At 45.9% G+C, this 18,210-nt stretch overlaps 2 protein-coding genes across 5 annotated transcripts in view; both read left to right on the forward strand.

The window, feature by feature from the left end:
• The window catches only part of Edtp (Egg-derived tyrosine phosphatase), a 34,421-nt gene extending 28,887 nt beyond the window's left edge, over positions 1-5,534 (forward strand). For both annotated transcript variants that reach the window (XM_077690859.1, XM_077690860.1), the window contains one exon: positions 3,501-5,534. In XM_077690859.1, coding sequence (XP_077546985.1) covers positions 3,501-3,699 — 199 coding nt within the window. In that variant the 3' untranslated portion in view covers positions 3,700-5,534. The remainder of the gene's footprint in view (positions 1-3,500) is intronic.
• A 2,536-nt stretch (positions 5,535-8,070) lies between these two features.
• Positions 8,071-18,210, forward strand: part of LOC144159399 (uncharacterized) — a 39,598-nt gene continuing 29,458 nt past the window's right edge. For 2 of the 3 annotated variants that reach the window (XM_077690861.1, XM_077690862.1), the window contains exon 1: positions 13,914-14,084. In XM_077690861.1, coding sequence (XP_077546987.1) covers positions 13,946-14,084 — 139 coding nt within the window. In that variant the 5' untranslated portion in view covers positions 13,914-13,945. Of the gene's footprint in view, positions 8,300-13,913; positions 14,085-18,210 lie in introns of those variants that run through there. The other variant, XM_077690863.1, reaches the window with a different exon arrangement.

The raw sequence follows: 18,210 nt of genomic DNA on the forward strand, positions 1-18,210 counted from the left end.
GTGTTAACAGACATTAATACAGTAGAATCTCGATGATACGAATCTCGTGGGGTCATGAATCTCGATGATACGAATCTCGTGGGGTCAAGAAAAATATTCGTATAAGCTGAAATTCGTATTACCAAAACATCTGAAACTATCTGAACTAAGAAAAAAATTGAAGTTACAAACTTACCTAAGCGCACAGAAAAGCTCTATTTACTTTTTACTGAAGAAATCTTGTATGTCTTTCTGCTGTTTCTTTTTCACGAGGTTTGCCAGCCAATTTCGCTCGAACGCATAAAAACGCGTGCACGTGTCCTCGCAGATTTCTTGTGCGCCCATAATGGTGGTAGTCGCTCGTCATCGCCCTTGCTTTCATCATCACCGTCGTCACTGGAATCTGCAGCCTCGCATGTGGCCTCCACAACAGTGTCCTCCATCCACCGTGCACGCACCGCAAGTGTAAAGGTTGTCATCCGCCGAGCAAAAATCATCAGTGGTGCACCTGGCATCAAGGGGTGGTCCCAGTCCTCAATTTTCAGATTTTTCGGCTGGGGGAACACCACTGCGGGACTCCTGAAGAAGTCGCACTTACCAAAGCGGTTTTCTATGGTTGTCGGCGTGACTGGTCCTACACCATGGCGATGAAATGGATGGCGTTCAGCAGGCTTACTCGCAAGTCATCATCCTTCCAATCAATTTTGGCTAGAAGGCGATGCACAAGAAGTCCTTTGAAATGGTGCTTAGCATTCTCACGAGTCCGGCATCAAGCGGTTGCAAGTGTGTGGCCGTGTTGACAGGCAAAAATACAAGCTTCACATTGGCAGCGCACTAGTCATGAAATAGGGTACTCTTCCTATTCTGGCTGGCCATCCTTCTGTCCAATAGCTACAGAAACTCTTCAAACAGGCCTGCCGTCATCCACGACTGCCGTCATCCATCAGCATTGCAACAAAGAACAGTAATTCGCTCCTGCTGTTTTTTGCCCCCATGGCATGGTTCACCTTTTAGGCACAGGCTTTTCTCGGGTTGCAAGTTGAAAAACAGACCTGTCTCGTCTGCCGTTTCTCATCGCAGGTTACAAGCCTTGCAATGTTTTCAATGCAGAGTCTCCACCAGCCAATCGTTAGCAGCTGTCTTGTCAGCTTTCTTCGCTTCCCCACAGACTCTTTTGTACACGAGACCATGTCTCGTTTTAAAACAATGCAGCCGCCCACCTGAAGCTTGAAATCCACCAATCTGCAAGGAAAGTGCGATCTCTCGAGTTTTCTCGTGTGAAACCTTGCTGTCGATATTCACACCGGCAGCCGCGACAGAGTTAGCAGAGTTTCTTCAAGCTTAAGGTGTTGAGCAATTTTGGCCTGCTTCGCGTTGACATTGAAGGAAAGGACATTCTTCATTATCAATTCATGTTGTCCAACAATCGTGCTTAACGTCGACATTGCGAAAAACTCAGTTTATTTCCTCGTGGGGTCCTCACCATGCCTTCCTTAGAATGTGCGATTTCTCTTTAAAAGAGAGAGCTTTCTGCTTGCAAGACACCTTGCTTCGACATGGCACACTGGTGTGAACACAAAACAAGAGTGTGGGCTCAAGCGCGGTAGCAGCAGAAACTGCTCCGTTGAGCGGTCCAGCACAGTCAAAATGCACGCACAAAAGAACCTCCCCAGTCCATCGGAACAGCTTCCGCACCTCCGCTGTCCCCGCGCCGGCAAGAAAACGTAAGCCTTGCGCCGTCTGTTGTCTCAAAGTGACAGCAAAAGACTCATTGCGTGACTGACAACTTTGGCAACATTCCAAACTGCGCGCATACTGGTGGACCAAGCAGAGTTGCTGGCGGGCGTGGGTTTATGCGCTGTTCTGTGGCGACCGGGGTCTGTTTGCGGGTGAACGAGTGTGTGCTGTTCTCTGCGGCCTTCGGTGGGGCAGTGTCGGTTCATATCAACCGACCAGAGACGCAAATCAGTTCATAACACCCATAATTGTATCGTCAAGATTCTACTGTAATCGCAGCGGCGTTGCGTGGTGATGCTCTACTTGCCCTTGAGCCGCAGTCACGAAAGAAAGCGGGCACGATGCACGAAATGCCTGCGCAACGCAGCACTCCCAGCACTGCTAGCAGCCCATGCATAAGATATCGCCGTAGCAGCAGGGATGCACAGGCATGGCGGTGCGCACACGTGGTTGCCAACATGCACGCCGCACCAGTGAATACAGTCTATAGGCTGTTTTACTGCAAGTTCTTTCAGAGCCCCCTTGTATGATAATAAGCAGCTGCTGCATTTGTTGTTGTTTCTCTGCCACCACAGTGGCACGCTGTGGTAATTACACGTATGGAGCTGCAGTGGAATCTCGATGATACGATTCTGGGTAATACGAATTTTGGGATGATAAGAATGTCTGCGAAGTCCTGGTGAAATTTCATTGTTTGCAATGGGCAAAATTTCGGCTGTTACGAACGGACCTGCATGGACCGGTGGATGATACGAACGAGCCGGCAAGGCGCCTGTCTGCCGAGCAAGTGAGCGACGGCGACGTATGGGCTCTCTCTCCCCTCTTTATCGCTCTTTCTCCTCCAGGAACGGTCGGGCTGTTGTTTTTTGCTCGCGAAAACGCGCCGCGCATGCCACAGTCGTGGTGACGCCGCCGCGGAACCACGCTGCACACAGTGCAGCCGGCGGCGTCGACATGGCGGCAGCTTCGGCCGCGAATTGGTGCACGGCGCTCGAGCGGCCGCTTCTAACTGCTCTTTGAAATGCCACTCAAGGCACACATTGCTTGTGCGGTAAAGGAGCTGATAATGTGGGCAAAAACTGTGAAACACCATCCATGCCGCTAGTGGAAGTGCCCATGAAATTATCTGCTTGGGAGGTAAGCCTAAACATCCCTGGTGGAGCCATCCAGCTGGCTGTCTCGAGCACTTCGAAACTGCCACTATGAGGCGCATGCCTCCCCATTGGTGCAAGTCATCGGGCTCCTCCCACTGCCGCACATATCATTTTCCGACCGAGACACAAGCTGCCGCGAGCGCGGAATCTTCGACGTGGGCGTGAAAAAATTGCATGCACAACACCGACGCGCACGAGTTGCATGCAGAAACGTGCTATGCAGTGCACGCCTTGACTGTTGGGGTGTGTAGTGAGTTTGGGCACCGCGAGTGGGGAGATGAAAGTCCAGAAAGGAGCACTCGGCGACATGGAGGTTAAAAAAAAAGCAGAAAAACGTCATGGATTTTTTTCACGCGAAAGTAAGGAAAGAAATAAACTTTTTTAGTGCTCAATTTTTTGTTCTGTGTTGGTTCATGCGAATTTCAGGTGATACGAATATTTTTTGTGGTCCCGCGAGATTCATATCGAGATTCTACTGTTTTTACTCAACTTTTTTTGTTCACACATGATGGAGTTGACGGCTAAACTCGCGAAAAACCTGAGTGCACTGGCAGCTGTTCTGGAGTGGGGAAGTCTTAATAATGCATTTCATTTTAGCAGCACACTTGTGATCCCCTCTCGCATCCGTAGGAGCAGTCGGCACCTGGACACTCAGCCGGACCTCCCCGACCGGTTGCTGCCCCGCAGCAAGTTCCTTCAGCGTCGGCGGGACCGCTTGCAGGAGGTCCGCCGCATCGTCAGCACCATCTACCTGAGCATCGTGGCCGACAGGCTGGCCGCTCCACGGGCCGAGGGCATCGGCCGAGTCCTACAGAGCTTCTACTCCTAGGGCCTGACCCTGTGGGGCCGACACTCTGGGCCCAAGGCGGGCCACAGAGGCCGTGTCAAGGGAAAGCGTGGTACAAAGGACAAAAGTATACAGACCGTGTAGTGCATAGTCTAGCCTGAGCACAAAGCATGCTGGGAGGAGCCGAAAGAGCCAGGTCTTGCAGCCCTTTGAAGGCTAAGTGTTGCACAGAAGATGCTTCTCACGACATTTGCGGCGAAGTGCAAATGCGTACTAAGGACTCCGATTTATAGGTGGACACGCGATAAATTTGCAGTTTGTGTTTCGAAATGAAATTGCTGATTCGGTTTATTGTGCACGTTTCGTATCCTTGGTTGCGTGCTTGAAATTTTTACCCCATTCAGCTTTTGCTCTGGGTTAAGGAGTATTTTTTTTTAGCGAGTGGCCAGGTGGTGCCAGCGAATAAGGGTCCACTTGAGTGTGGTGCGGCTTGCTGCATGTTCTGCCGTAGTCTGCATCAACTGTGCCAAACTCGGGCTTATGTGCAGCGAAACAAGTTTTTAGCGTGATGCAAAGGATGCCAGGGTGTAACCATTCCTTCCGCATCCTATACCCTATTTGTTGTCCTGACAAACAGTGCAGCAGTACAATCTCCTGCAAGGTCTCATTAGTTGGAAAGCGTTTGATTGTTTGATGCGCAGCACCGAAGTTTGCGCTACTATGAAGCGAGGCCTGTTTGGCAACTAGGTGGGGCCCGATTTGCCTTGCAATATGGGGTGGTTGCGTGCGGTAGCATCACCTTCCGAAATGTGGTGTTATCTGGGAAAGGTACCGGTGTCTCTAGTGCTTGTGATAGAAGTGGCAGGAGGAGTTGTTGCGCAGTTGTTGCGGCAAGTTGGAACAAATGTATGCATCTCTCGTGCCAGGAAGAAAATGCTGCCTGTATCATACATGTGAATCATTGTATGTACTCTCGTTTCCCTTTCTTTTACTGCAGTTTGTTGTACCGTCTCTGGCTGGGCTGTTGCCGCAGCGGGGACGGCTTGTGTCGGCAAGCAAGCTGACACAAGCCGTGTTGGGAAGGTTATAGGTTAGATGGGGCTTTATTATTTTTTTTCTTCTTGGTGACCACACTGTTCTGCTCAGCATGTGTGATAAGTATGCAATCTCCTTGTCTCTTTTGCAAGGGTTATTGACGAGTGCCAAAGGAGGTCCTCCTGTTTCTGGTGAGTGCAAACGCATTGTTGCAGTGTGCAACCTTTGAAGGAGACGTTCCGCGCTGGACGACACTGGTGCAGCACCGGAACGACTCTTTCAGTGTGTTACGCCTGCTTGCCTGCGGTTACTGCTTGGCCAGAAACTGAGGAGCGATTGTTGGAGAAGCGGTGACTCTCAAGTGTTCTTAAAACTTGTACTCCTTACTGGGCCTTCCTGACCGTGTTGACAACATCGTGTTTTAACGAGTGTGTACATTCGTTGTCGCCATGCTGCCTTAGGGGTCTTTGCGTAAGACTGGCTTTGGGAGGAAATTCACGAGAACACAGCGCTATGTTGTTGCAGTAAACGTTGTCAAACACAGATTCCTCTTCCTTTCTTTTTTTTTTTTCTGCATTTTATATCCGTGGTGCTCTTGTCATGCCTTTGTTGTGCATCTCATCGTGCTAGGCCTTTTTCCTCTCATCTTTACGCACTGCCATTTCAATGTCGCGGTTAACTGGCAGGCTGTCGCCAAACTGTGTTGCCAGGTCATTGCGCGCAACCTTTTCAGAGCATCCTGTCAACTGCAGATTTGGTCTTGGGTTTGGAGAAGACTTTTCATGCTGTCTTGCGTAAACTCTTTTGCACGCTTTGCAGGCAAGCTGCCTTCTAGTTGCATCCTCCAAGCTGTGCTTTGCCATCTGCCAGCATCAATCACGACAATGCATTGACCAAAAAGCTCATTTGTGAATATCCAGATTCATTCATGTTTCCCTGTCATGCAAGTGGGGGTCCTCACACAAGTGCAAAACGACCCCTCTCTTCATGAAAGGGGTGAATGTACAACTCACTGTTTTTTTTTATGTCAACGTTTGTAATAAAGATAACTGGGCAGTGGCTCATTTTCTTATGAAAAAACGGTGTGGTCTGTGTCAACGTTACTGTTCAGTAGTGTAGTGTGTACGTTACAGTTAACCTGTGTAATCTGAACCCTAAAGAACTGAAATGTTTTTAAGCTCGTTCAAAGTGGGCTTTTTTTTTTTACGTTGGCCAGAGTCGCGAAGTCAAAGATCGTACATCACATGTAGAACAACTTAGTATATAACATTTCTAAATGCTGAAAGAATTACTGGGGTTCACTTGCCAGGTAATTTTGTTCATGTTTTGTTCTGTGTCTTTGTTCTGGTGCACTGGTGTAGCCTCATGCTGTTTAACATTGTAGAAGCAGAGATCTCGCACGCGAAGGATGTAATTAGATGAAGGCACATGGTGGGAAGGGAAGATCTTCAGGTTGATTCATAAATATAAAACGCCAACAATCATTTTAAGTTATAAAATTGCCTCTCTATTTGGCTCAGGTTATTGCCACATCACTAGCAAATGTGCAAAGGCTGGTTAGAAATTTGTGCTGATTTCGATTTGTATTGTCAGAAGTACTTCTTTAATTTGGTTGCACTTAACCTTGTTACGTTGAAAATCCATGCAGTGATCAACTTTACAGCAGAACATTCTTCACTCCCCAGGCAACGGGTGATTTGTTAGGCCAAATTAGAATTGTCAGATTTGTTGCGAATTCACTGCAATAAGGTTTATAAATCCGGGAGCGTACGTCGCTACTGGTATGTCAGATTTCCTGCCGACTGTGACCTCAATACTTGTCCACCCATGCTTTCGGGCATAGGCCAGAAAGAAACTTGCCGAGGGCAGAAAATGCAAGGAGTTCTGCCTAGGTATGGCCAGCTTTACTGCTCAGCACATTGAAAAGAGGTTTGCCATTTTCGAGAAATCCAAGCCACTAGAGGTTTGCTTCACTAATATGGCTAACACCTTTCACAAAACAAAGCACAAATAATTGGCTACAGACAACACGAGGAGTAGGTGGAGGAAAAAAACTTCATTTATCCTATCCATCGTGATTGCGGTCACTCCGAACCAGTGAGGATGTCCTCGGTCCAGGACTTTCTGGCTGTAGCCGGCCTTTTGTGCCCTGTTCACAGCCGAAGCTGGGACCAGGTGTCTGAGATAATCAGGAAGGAGGTCTGGGGTGTTGGGGCATGCCTGCACTATGTGGTAGTGTTCCTTGATTCTTGATGTGGGGCAGAAGATGCAATGAGGTGAGTATTGGGTGGGGAATAGAGCATGCTGTGGGGGAAGGTGTTTGGAGCTGGCGAAGTATGACTCCTTCCTCTTTGGGGAATTGCTTGTGTGGGGGAGGAAACTGTTGGCGTTATAGTCGATAGTGACAGGGTATGTCATTGGCGAATGATATATGTCGCAGCATAGCTGTTAAAAGGATATCCTTTTAACAAGGTTTTGTTCATGACTCCTTAACAGAATGCGCTCTGCTACGAAGTCGACTTTATGGTTCGTGTACTTATTATAACTAGTTAGTTCACCATGTCCTGGTCTAAGGAAACCACCCCGAAGACTCCATTTTATTTTTTTTTTCTTCAATAAAGTTTCTTCTCACTATAAGGGTGGGTTTCTAGTACTGCACCGCTGAAAATTAGCGGCAGCATCCCTATCGTCTTCATCTGGCATCCTGAAGCAATCAGGTAGTTTAGGTTTCTCAGCTGGTGCCACACATAACCAATACTCGCATTTCTAATACTAATAAAGATGCATTATTCGAAGCATAAAGTAGGTGGCCTTAATAAAAAAAAAAACAGTGAGCCTACCTGACCTGTTAAATCTATTCAGTTAGAAGTTTATGAAATTGTGAACTATAAACATTTGTAGTTTAGTTCCCCACACACTTTTTTCCACTTCAGGCACCCCTGATATGAAAATGTAGATAAAGCTCACGAAATCTCGATAAAGAAATAAGAAGCCATAAACATGGACTGCCCAATTTCACTTGTCATTCGTATCTTCATTGTGTAAGTATACCTAGGGTTTTTTTTTTTTTACCTTTTATGGCTTCCTTGCAGTCCAGATAAGCACCATTTGTAGGTTCCTCTCGTTCGAAATTCGCGGGTGAAGAGGTGGTGTCTTATGGCTTTGAGTATTTGAAACACGTCTAAAAAACTTTTCACCCAAATGTTTCTAAAGTTTTGAGAAATACTTTTTTGCAAAACAAAAATCAGTTATTTGTAAATTTTTAAAATTTTGTGACCATAAGGTGTCACCAATGTTTTTAGACCTAATCTAAAAACATTGGGTGTCACTAGCAAGCATCTTAGTTCTTGGCTCTGAAGCATGAGTGCGCTAGTGCTGCATGTCTATGAGTGCTAGTAGGTGGCTAATGCGGATGTCATCTGTCTAGCAGATCAAAAATGGCAGACGCTTTTAGTATACGAGAAATGTGATGCCTTCCCGTGTGATAACTTAACCACCCAAGTGACTACAAAGTACCTTGACAGCGGCAAGGACCGGCGCAGATGTGAATTCCGAGCGTTATGACGAAGTCTGGAGGCTGTGAACATTGCAACGTCCATGGCGTCAGGTACGTTTACGTTAATCCGTTCTTCCGCGTATCGCCTCCCTGTCCGTCCGGACAGTTCAGCTCGAACCAGCCGTGTTTGTTGTTCCACCTGCTACACGATCGCTACTTTTACGAGACACTACGCCGTCCTGCGCGGCTATATGCATGTTTATTGCGGCAGCAGGGCTGTCGCGATCGTCTGTCGTAGTACGCCCGCGTGCGGGCATTAGTCAACGGGACAGCTCATGCGCTGATACGTAGGTGCAAACTCCACGCACGGATGTGTGTCCCGTGGGGTGTCATCGCGAAGAGGGCGTTTTTGTTGTTTTTTTCTTCCGATCGCCGCTTTCGAATCCATTCATGCGAAACGGAAGGCGTTCGTTCGTACCTCGCACGGACGGCTGCGGATCGTGTCGGCGAGAACAATCGTCTTTTGGTGCCGCGCAACGTCGCCCAGACGTCTCGCAACTGTTTGGCAACGGCAGGTCGAACGTAACCTGTTTGCCGACACATGTCCCACTCATGTTCCTACTGAACCGGTACGCGAAAACAAACAAACAAAAACAGGCCGACTTTGCCTGCTCGCGGCGTTGTTGACCGTACGGAGTAGGTTGATCGCCTTTTTGCGGTAAATCGAGGCGGCTCGACTACATTCCGCGTTCAAATCTGTCGGGATCGACACCTCTCGCAACGACGATGACTGCATCGCGCGTGTTTCGTGTACTGATCGGCAGCCTTTTGACAGAATATTGTCCGTCGATACTGGCAGCGCTGTAGGCAGTGATTAGGATGCACGGAGCTGCGTTATCAGCTACACAAGCGGGCTTTTCGCGTTTGGTTGTTATCCGAGCTCAGTCGGACTGATAAGGCTACGAAGCCAGCTCAGGCTCTTTGGCGAGTCGGGCGTTGGGAACATTCGCCTCTCCTTCAACTCCCGGAGCTTCAGTGTTTTCTTTTTTTCTTTTATCCGCAATTGGTATGGACGGCTTGTCACCGCCCCTGCGTGTGTGTGTTGGGATGGGCAGGGGGGTGGGTGGGTTTGGCAGCCCTCAGCCACAAGAAAAACGAAGTTAGAAGTAACAAGAAAAGGCAGTCGCTTTGTTATGGCATAGGCGAGGGGGTTTGTTTTTCATGGGTCCCGCTAATGCGGATGGCATGAAATTACAGCTGCGGCCCGGCTGCTCGCAGCATTGAGTTTGCTCGCAGCCTCAGCTGTCTCGCCGCGTCCAATCATCGAAGCTGGCATCCTGTTTAGCTTTTGATCGTGTCGGTTTACATGATTTCCCAGTTGCGTCGCCTTCGATAAATTCCCCCTGGGTACTTTACAAACTTTTTTTTTCTTACCCGAGTGGCGTCACTTTACGTGCGTCTGCGGGTGTACGGCTGCATTTTCCGCACGAATAAAGCAGCACTAGCTGCTCAAATTTAACTGCTTTGTTAACTGATCCAGTTAGTGCATCTTTGAACACATATTCGAAGAGCAACAACCCCTGACATTGATCTACCGGCAGGTATAAAAAAACAAACATCCGAATCCGATTTAATCCCGCCAGAGCAGAAGATCGCTTGTTCCGTGGGGTTCGCCCCCAGCTGCTAGCGTGCCGTAAAATTTATCTGATTATCCAAGTGCAACGTAGCGCATCTCTGGGGCCCGTTCGGTTGAGCGCCCTCGAAAAATCCGCGTCCGAAATAAACACGGCGCACGCGATCGACGACGCCCTGTGATGTGCGCAGTTGGTGCTCGCCGTTGGACACTCCAGTGCGCGCAGCTGCTGCTGCCGCTACAGAATAGACGGCTAGCTGCCTGCCGTTGTCGCGGCCCGACAAACGCGGATTCTTTTTTGTCAGCATTCCTCGTATTGTTATGTCGCTGCTGGTAGGATAATGGAAGATAGAAGCGAGCTGCGGTGTTGTGGAGAGGGTTTGCGGGAGAGGGAAGGTGTAAAAACTGAGGGAGAGGGTAAACGACCGCGAGGGGGCGTGGCCGCTGGAAGCAAACAGAAACTAAGCGCGGCCGGGGAGCGGGCGTCTATTTTTAAAGCGCCGGGGTCTTCGACGCGAAGAGCTTTCTGCGGTGCCGTACGCGCGGAGACAAATTCGCCGCTTTCTCTCGACGCCCTCTCTTCCCGGCACGTCGTCGTGACCATTCTAACGGAGCCCCGCCGCCGGCGCACGTGAGGGTGGTGCACTCATTGCGGGAACGCCTAGAACCTTTTGCGCGATATGCACGTGCGTGCAGCTGCCTTCCCCGTCACTTTTAGGACTAAAAGCGTTGCAGATATTCCCTGACCCAAATATATATAGTGTGAGCACCATCCTGACACCAGGTTTCTGAAGTGGCCATCCTCCGTGTCGCATCCACCAGCCAGAATCACTGTATCATCAGCATTGTCTTCATCCATGCTTCGTTGACTCGTGCGACCGTCATCATCACCGGCGTTGATTCTGCTTGGTCAGGAACGTTCAAATAAATGCTGCCCTACCTTAGCCCTGCCTCTCTCTCTCTCTCTCTCTCTCTCTCTCTCTCTCTCTCTCTCTCTCTCTCTCTATGTGTATATATATATATATATATATATACATATATATATATATATATATATATATATATATATATATATATATATATATATATATATATATATATATATATATATATATATATATATATATATATAATATAGAAATAAGGGTTGGCAGTCGAGAAAACCAGACCGGTATTCTGGAGGTCGTAGGTTCGGATCCCACCTGGCGGGCATTTTTTCTCCACTCTCTTTCCAAATTATTTATCTGTTTCAATGACCTACCATATCCTCCCCTTTGCTTTCCGAAGTTTTCTTGACTGCCAACCCTTATTTCTGTCCTATTTCAGCGAGCCCCTCATTTCCTATTCTGATTCGCTATATGTGTGTATATATATATATATATATATATATATATATATATATATATATATAAAGATTAGAATCACCATAAAAACATAACGTTTATTGAGACATTTCGGCTGGGGTTCAGCCTTTTCCATATATATCTATGTGTGTGTGTGTATGTATATATACACACACACAGTAGACTCGATAATTCTAACTCGAAGGGACCCAGGATTATGTTTGAATTATCAGAAACCCCGGGCAACATACCAGCTTGTCTGGTAATGAAACACTCACGCACAATACTGAAGTGCTATTCACACTTATAATATAAAACGAAAATCACTAATGGATGACTGCTTTCTTTCTTTCTTCCTTAATTACCACAGGGTTGTTAACATGCGCATTTTCGCTTTGACGTGTGCATGCAGCTAATTGGCTTTGTTCATGACTGTTAGCGATATACAGATGCAAATGGTGGCTAGAAGCAGCAAACTCGGCAGATATTTTCCATGGGGGACAAGCAAAAAAAAAAGGAATTAACCGAATTTACGCAAAGGAGCAGTTTGAATTAAGTGGCATAAAATACATTGAAAACATAGCCAATCAAAATGTTGAAATTTGTTCGAATCAACCGAAATTTTGGAGTATCCGAGTTTGAATTACCGCGAGTCGACTGCATGCCGTCTGCTACATGACGAGGGCTTCTCCCATACGCTTCCGGTTTCACCTATCCTGTGCTGTCAAAATCCATTTTTACCACAAAATTTTCAAAACCAACTGTTCATCGAGTTATTTAGTCAGTGCCATCTCTCTAGCCAATCTGTTACCCTGGCGGTTTATCAGTTGTCACCTCTGCCTTATATATGTACAGCCCAATTCCTTGGACAGTAAACCCTCCCGATAGAACTCCTCTGGTCTGGAAACTGATTTCAATATAAGAAGTGATGATTTGCTCTCCCTTCACCGCAGTTGGGATTGTATAAAAACTTTGACGACGGTTTATTGTATTTTTTCTCTTCATTTGAGATAGGATGTCTTCCACCTGAGTTTCCTCCCTATTTCGAGGTGTTTGTTTCCCACCCTTAAGCAATACTGCTATGTTGAAACTAAACCCACCACAGGGAAAATTTACTTCCAAACTCTTTTTGTAAAGCTGTCAGTATTGTAGCTTAAACTACACCACTGTGTTATTAAAATTGCAGGAGAGAAGGACTGGTTCAAAACTGGTTCAAAACATTGTGTACAGTAAAGCATTTAAAGACTGCTCACAAGAAGGGTTACTTAACAAGATAATATTATTTAAGAACTAGACCGCATGATTCGGTTTTGCTGGCAATAGTACTGTGTCCTTGCTGGTCCACTCTCTAGCAGATTTTGTTTTAATTTTTCTACCAGTATTGAATTAACAGGTATACGTACTTCTCAGTTAAGCTTCAGTTCAGTTAACATCTGCTGTTTAAAAGACAAGAAGTGAACGCACCATCTGTTTTTGTATTTCCTTCGTCAGGATAGTTGTTTCCGAGCTGCACCTTTTTGTTTTTACTAAAAACCTGGCGACTCGCATGTTCTAGCCCATCATTGGAGCACTTGCAAAGGGGTCGTAAAAACCTTGCGGCTGTAAAGTGTGTGGCCTGTTCAGGAACCTTTCACCACAAGTAGCATGCAAGGAAGTCAAGAAAATTGCAGAAATTGCCACGTGGAATTTGTCTAATAAATGCTTCAGCCACTCTCTGCTATACACCGAGCACTTTTAAAGTGGGCTTCACCGCTATTCGCAGGTTCATTGCTGGGAAGACATTTTTCAATGCGCCTTATAGGCAGCCTGGTCCCAAAGTAGGAACTCCATGGGGACTTTTAATGAATACCTCCATAAAAACCCATGTATCCCTTTCAGGCGCAGCGTACCAAGCCCCTTTAAAGTTGGCTTCAGTTCTCTAAAAAAGATGCTTTACGATGATACACAAATGTGTGTATAGTCAGCTTTGTACTACACACAACCTCTATATAGTTGGCTTCACTGCCATACGAACATGCTTTGCTGGGAAGACATTTTCTGCAGACAATAGTATAACAAGCCTGATATCAATGTGATGGCCCTAGTGACTTGTAATAACAGCTTTTTTCTGGGACACATCAATCGTTACAGACGGAAAGATAAATTTCCTCATCGAGTCCACGCAGAAATGCCGATTCATTCAAAAATGTTTAACTAGTTTTACATGACGTATGTGTACATTTGAATTTTTGGCGTCACTAACTATTTACAGCTTGTATCAACCTCTTATAGGTGTGTTGTTTTGTATTCTGTCTTTTTTAGAATGTTGTTTATGTTTAGAGTGTTGATGTTATCTCTTATTTTTACATTATGTTGCTTTTCATGTCGTATTATGCTACCTGTATCTTTTGTTGTTTGTTTCCCCCCCTACAATAATGCCCACTTGGGTGCTGTTGGTATCTGAATAAATAGATAAATAATTAAATAAATAGAAATAAATTTCTAGTCTTCTCCTGAATGCATTCTTTTCACACATCCCCACCGGAGCTCACGAGCTTTTTTTTCACATTCTTGTTTGTCACATTTCTTGCCATGGTCTCTCGAGCGTCACCTCCTCCTCAGGGTTCTCACCCCAGACACGTGACACCGCAATTCTGAGGGCAGGGAAGAGGAGGGTGGGAAGAGGGGGCTCTATTTTGGTCCTCCGTCCGGGGCCCCGTGGTGCGGCGACGCGACGCGCAGACACGCGGGGTCCGTCTTTCCCTGCTCGCTGGAGCCGTGGCGGCCGCACCCCACGCTCCCATGGAGGAGTGGTCGGACGGTGTGGTCTTCCTGGCCGGCGCCACGCTGCTGACCATCTCGCTGGGCTGCCTCTCGTACGTGCTCGCGCTGTATGTCCAGGTAGCCAGGGACAGCGGCTGGATCGGCTACTTGCTCCTAGGTGATGTCCGAATGAAATTGTCGCTTCGTCTCCGTTTTTCCGGTGACAGCCGTCATGTGCCGTTTGCGTCAGCGCTCTTTCGCGTCCCTACTGAATCGATATTCTATTCTGTGATCAATTGCAACAAGCAACATTCTGCATGCGGTCCCTTTAATAGGGTGTCTCCTTGCCTTATGTTATTGCAGTTGTTGATAAACATTTATTGGTGTGGAAAATGGTGTTGTGGGTGGCCCTCCTAGTCCTGAAAGCCATGATGCTTTTTGGTGAAAAAATAATAGTGTACTTGATTGCTGCTTCATCATTTACATACGCAGTCAGCATACCTGCATCTCAGATATCTTGCACAGATATAGTGGTCCTGCCATTTCAGTCCATTTATTCCAACTTGGCAGCGGCCATTGTGTTCCATTTCATTGCCTTTCCAGCTGTTATTGAATCCCTACTGTTGCTGAAAGTATTTGGTTATCAGCTGTGTTTTATCTGAGGAGTGCCATCTTGTATGTTATCCTCTTAATGAGGCATATACCTTTTATTCCGTTATTGCAGCGAGAAAAAAACGGGCATCCTTGGTAGTTTCATTATCACCAATTTAATTGCCTCCTATCTCGCTCCTGATTCACCTGCCAGTGGGTTGTTTTCTCCTTATCGTACTTTGACCGTGAAAGCCATTCTTTTTGTGGTCTGCTTTGTTCGCTCTTGATTCCTGAATGGGTTTTACGGGGTGCATCAAGGTATGCGCATCTCTATCGGCTAATCAAACTAAGGTCCGAAATTCTATCAGTGAAGCGGGTACTCATTTTGACTGCAATCAGACCAGGGAATAGCATGGTGGACTGTTGCAATACCTTGCTGCAGGCTCACATGACCACATTTGCCTGCTGGATTAGTTGGCATGTTCTTAGGTGAGCTTTCCTTTTTCGTAAAAGCAATGTCTCAGTTCTTTGTTTGGCTTGTAGAAGTACCCTTGTCACATTTTCCCTCTTGGTTCTATGTTTGCTTGGTGCTTCTAACTCCATACTGGGCTTCAGGTATTGGGAGATGTCTGTTTATCATTTAACGCTGCTTTCCGGGCGAGTTGTTAGTTGACACGTGGTTATTTGACGTACTGATGTCCAGTGTATTTCCTTTAAGATGTGAAATGAAATGTGCATTATTTGATACCTTTTTGGGGGTTTTCTGTAAAGCTTTAATGTGTTTGCTAGGGTACAGTATTTCTGCCTCTTAAAATAGCACCTTACTCAACATTCTATTCTTCAGGATGCAGACCGCACTCTTCCTACTTTTTTTGTGTTTAATGATTTCTTGCTGGGTTACTGCAGGGGTAAGGTTGATGACGTTGTCAGTATTTATAAAAAGCCAGGGGTGCTTGGCGATACCATGTTGGTGGCCAGCACTCTCACCACTGGAAGACTTATCTGATTGAAATTGCTGGCCTTATTGGTGTGGGGGTTTCACTTGAAAGCCTTACGAGGCCACAGAGGTGTCACAGCATCTTTGGTGTTTTCCTAGGCAGCCTAGGCCAGTGATTCTTGTATCCTGCTCGATGTTGGTGGCTTTTTTTCTTTTGCATGATGGCGAGTCGTTCTTTTGCAGCTACTCTTGATTTTCTCGGTGAGACTTTTCGGTGCGATCCGTGCTTAGTTCCAGCTGACTCGCTGCTTTATGCTACGTTAAGTTGTGCTTCGGTGTCCGCTGGCTTTTGTGTTTCGTATCTGACAAAGCAGTTTTGGCTCACTTAAGAATGTGCTTTAGTCCTCCTCGCTGAGCTTTGTGGGGTAATTTTGTCACTTCCCCCACTTCCTGTACTGCTTTTTGAAATGCTCCAGTGGCGAGAGGTAACCTTGGTTTGTCTACAATGCGTTTCTTCACTGTTTCTCGCAACAAGTTGCGTCAAAAATATTTGGGAAGTGCGAAGTGATAGACAAGTTGGCCGATATAGGCGGGAAACACAGCGTTGTAGGGTGCAAACATTGAGGGGTCTGACGACAAAAATCTATCCGTGCTAAGTGTTCTATAGCCCAACTGGACGAGTGTCGCCTAAAACATCGGATGCTGACATGGTGTTGCTGACAATGTCGTCAAACATTTAAGAACAAGTTTTTTGGTACACCGACGTTATGTAGGCTGCTCAATTTTTTAAGGTCAATGCTGGCACCCGTAATACTAAAGCACAATGCAAGTTTTCGTTTTTACATAAGAATAAAAAAATGCTAGTAAAATTTGGATTTAAACTAAAGCGGTGACGAGTAGAATACTTATGACATTTTTGTATGCAACGCTTCGAAATTGAGCCCTTCTGCATAGAGCCTTTCAATTTTGCACAGATAGGAAGCTTGCTGATCCAGCAGAGGTAGAAGGTACTTTTTATTTGATTCGTACCTCATCTCGAGCTGGCATGTCACTTTGTTTACACTAAACCCACGCTTACTGCAATGTAAATGATATGATGACCAACTTAGCTCAAAAACATTGTGACCCAGCTTTTATTTTCTTCAATGATGTAGAAGAGTTGACCCGAACTTCCATTTTATAGCTGCTGCTGCCAACCCCAAGATTGTCACATTCGGAATATGTGGCATTTGTGTACTTCAAGCTGATGTATGGCACAGTTGGTTCATGCATGTGCACATGGGGAAACACCTTTTGTAGCACACATGCATATGTAGCCCATTGCTCATACCCTTGTGAAGTTTGGTATCTGGACACTTCATTCGTTCGTACACCTACATATGAATGAAAGCTTGAAGCAGTTGTGTACTGGAGATTGACATCTGCACTGTGTATGCCAGAATAGTGCCAGGCCGTGGCTTTTATCACATTTTTAAATGCAAAGCACTTTTTAGCTATTTCCTGCTGTTGCTCGGGATATGTAACATATACGATGACCAGTCAGGAGCGTACGTAGGTTCCTCATCAGCTATGTGTAGATCTTGCTCTCAGCAAAGATCTTGCTCTCAGCAAAGTCGTTAGAGAAGGGTAGAATTACGTTGCATAGACAATCAGCAATGTGTTTTCTGCTCCACTTGTTTTTCCACTTCTTTAAGGCTTGTATTTTCAGCACTGTATTGAGCACTTCATTACCTTAACTGGACTAGTTCAGCTGTCATAGAACGTAAATGGTGCAGAGCCATTGAGTTGCTAAAATGAAGTTGCATGCTTTACAAGTTCGTGACAATACGCTTGAACCTCATTTATTTATCCTTTTCGCTAACGGGGCCGCTCTGCTGGCAACTGAAATTCATCCTTGTGTTCACATATTTTTGCTTGCTCATCTGAAGCAGTAATTTGTGACACATCAAATAGCCCAAAGCATTTGCCGGTGAAGGATTGGGAGAGAACTTTCTCTAGACTGCTATAAACGACCTCAGGGTGAAGGTGCGAGCTTTCCTAAGTGGCAGACTGCCCTGTCCAGAGATTAGGCCTACAAAAGCAACTGTGATTGAAGATAAAAGACAAAAGGAACATTGCTTCTGACCACAACAAGGCCACCTCAAGGTTTCAGGACTCGTGCTGCCTCTTTGTTTGTCGCCTGCTTCTCTCACTTGCTCTGCCTTCCTCTTCTCTCGAGAATTTGCTCTCTCACCACCTCGCTATCTTTTCTTGTTTTCGCTCGGGATGTTATTGTTGTCTCATTACCAGTTGGCACATGGTCTTGTCTTATCGTCATAGCTTGTTTGTATTTGATTCGGCTATGTTTAGGTTCAAGATGCAAAAAGCATCCTGAATGTTCCCTTAGAAACACCATGTTATGACCGGAGCAAACAACCATTGTGGTGTTTTCATGATGTGGAGTTATTTACTGAAAGATGAAAATCAAGTTGGCATAGCTGCTGTTGCTAAAATACCCACTGTGTCTTTATTCACAAGCTTCTTTTCAAGCAATAAGTTCCTGTTTCCTTTTTTTGACCATGTTGGAGGAAAGGTTTCTTGCTTTCATAATTGACTGCAGAGGTAAAATCGTGTCATCTATTAGGCGAAAAATAGAATTTTATAAATTCGCTTTTATGCGTGGCTTAAATTTTTTTGTTAGAAGGGCCACATTTAGCAGCTATAAAAAGTACATTCAGTCAATATAAAAGATCAATATATTGCAACATATTATATATATATATATATATATATATAT

Source organism: Haemaphysalis longicornis, unplaced genomic scaffold (genome assembly GCF_048455015.1).
Source record: "Haemaphysalis longicornis isolate Haplotype H1 unplaced genomic scaffold, Haemaphysalis longicornis Haplotype H1 scaffold_10, whole genome shotgun sequence".
Classification (NCBI taxonomy): domain Eukaryota; kingdom Metazoa; phylum Arthropoda; class Arachnida; order Ixodida; family Ixodidae; genus Haemaphysalis; species Haemaphysalis longicornis.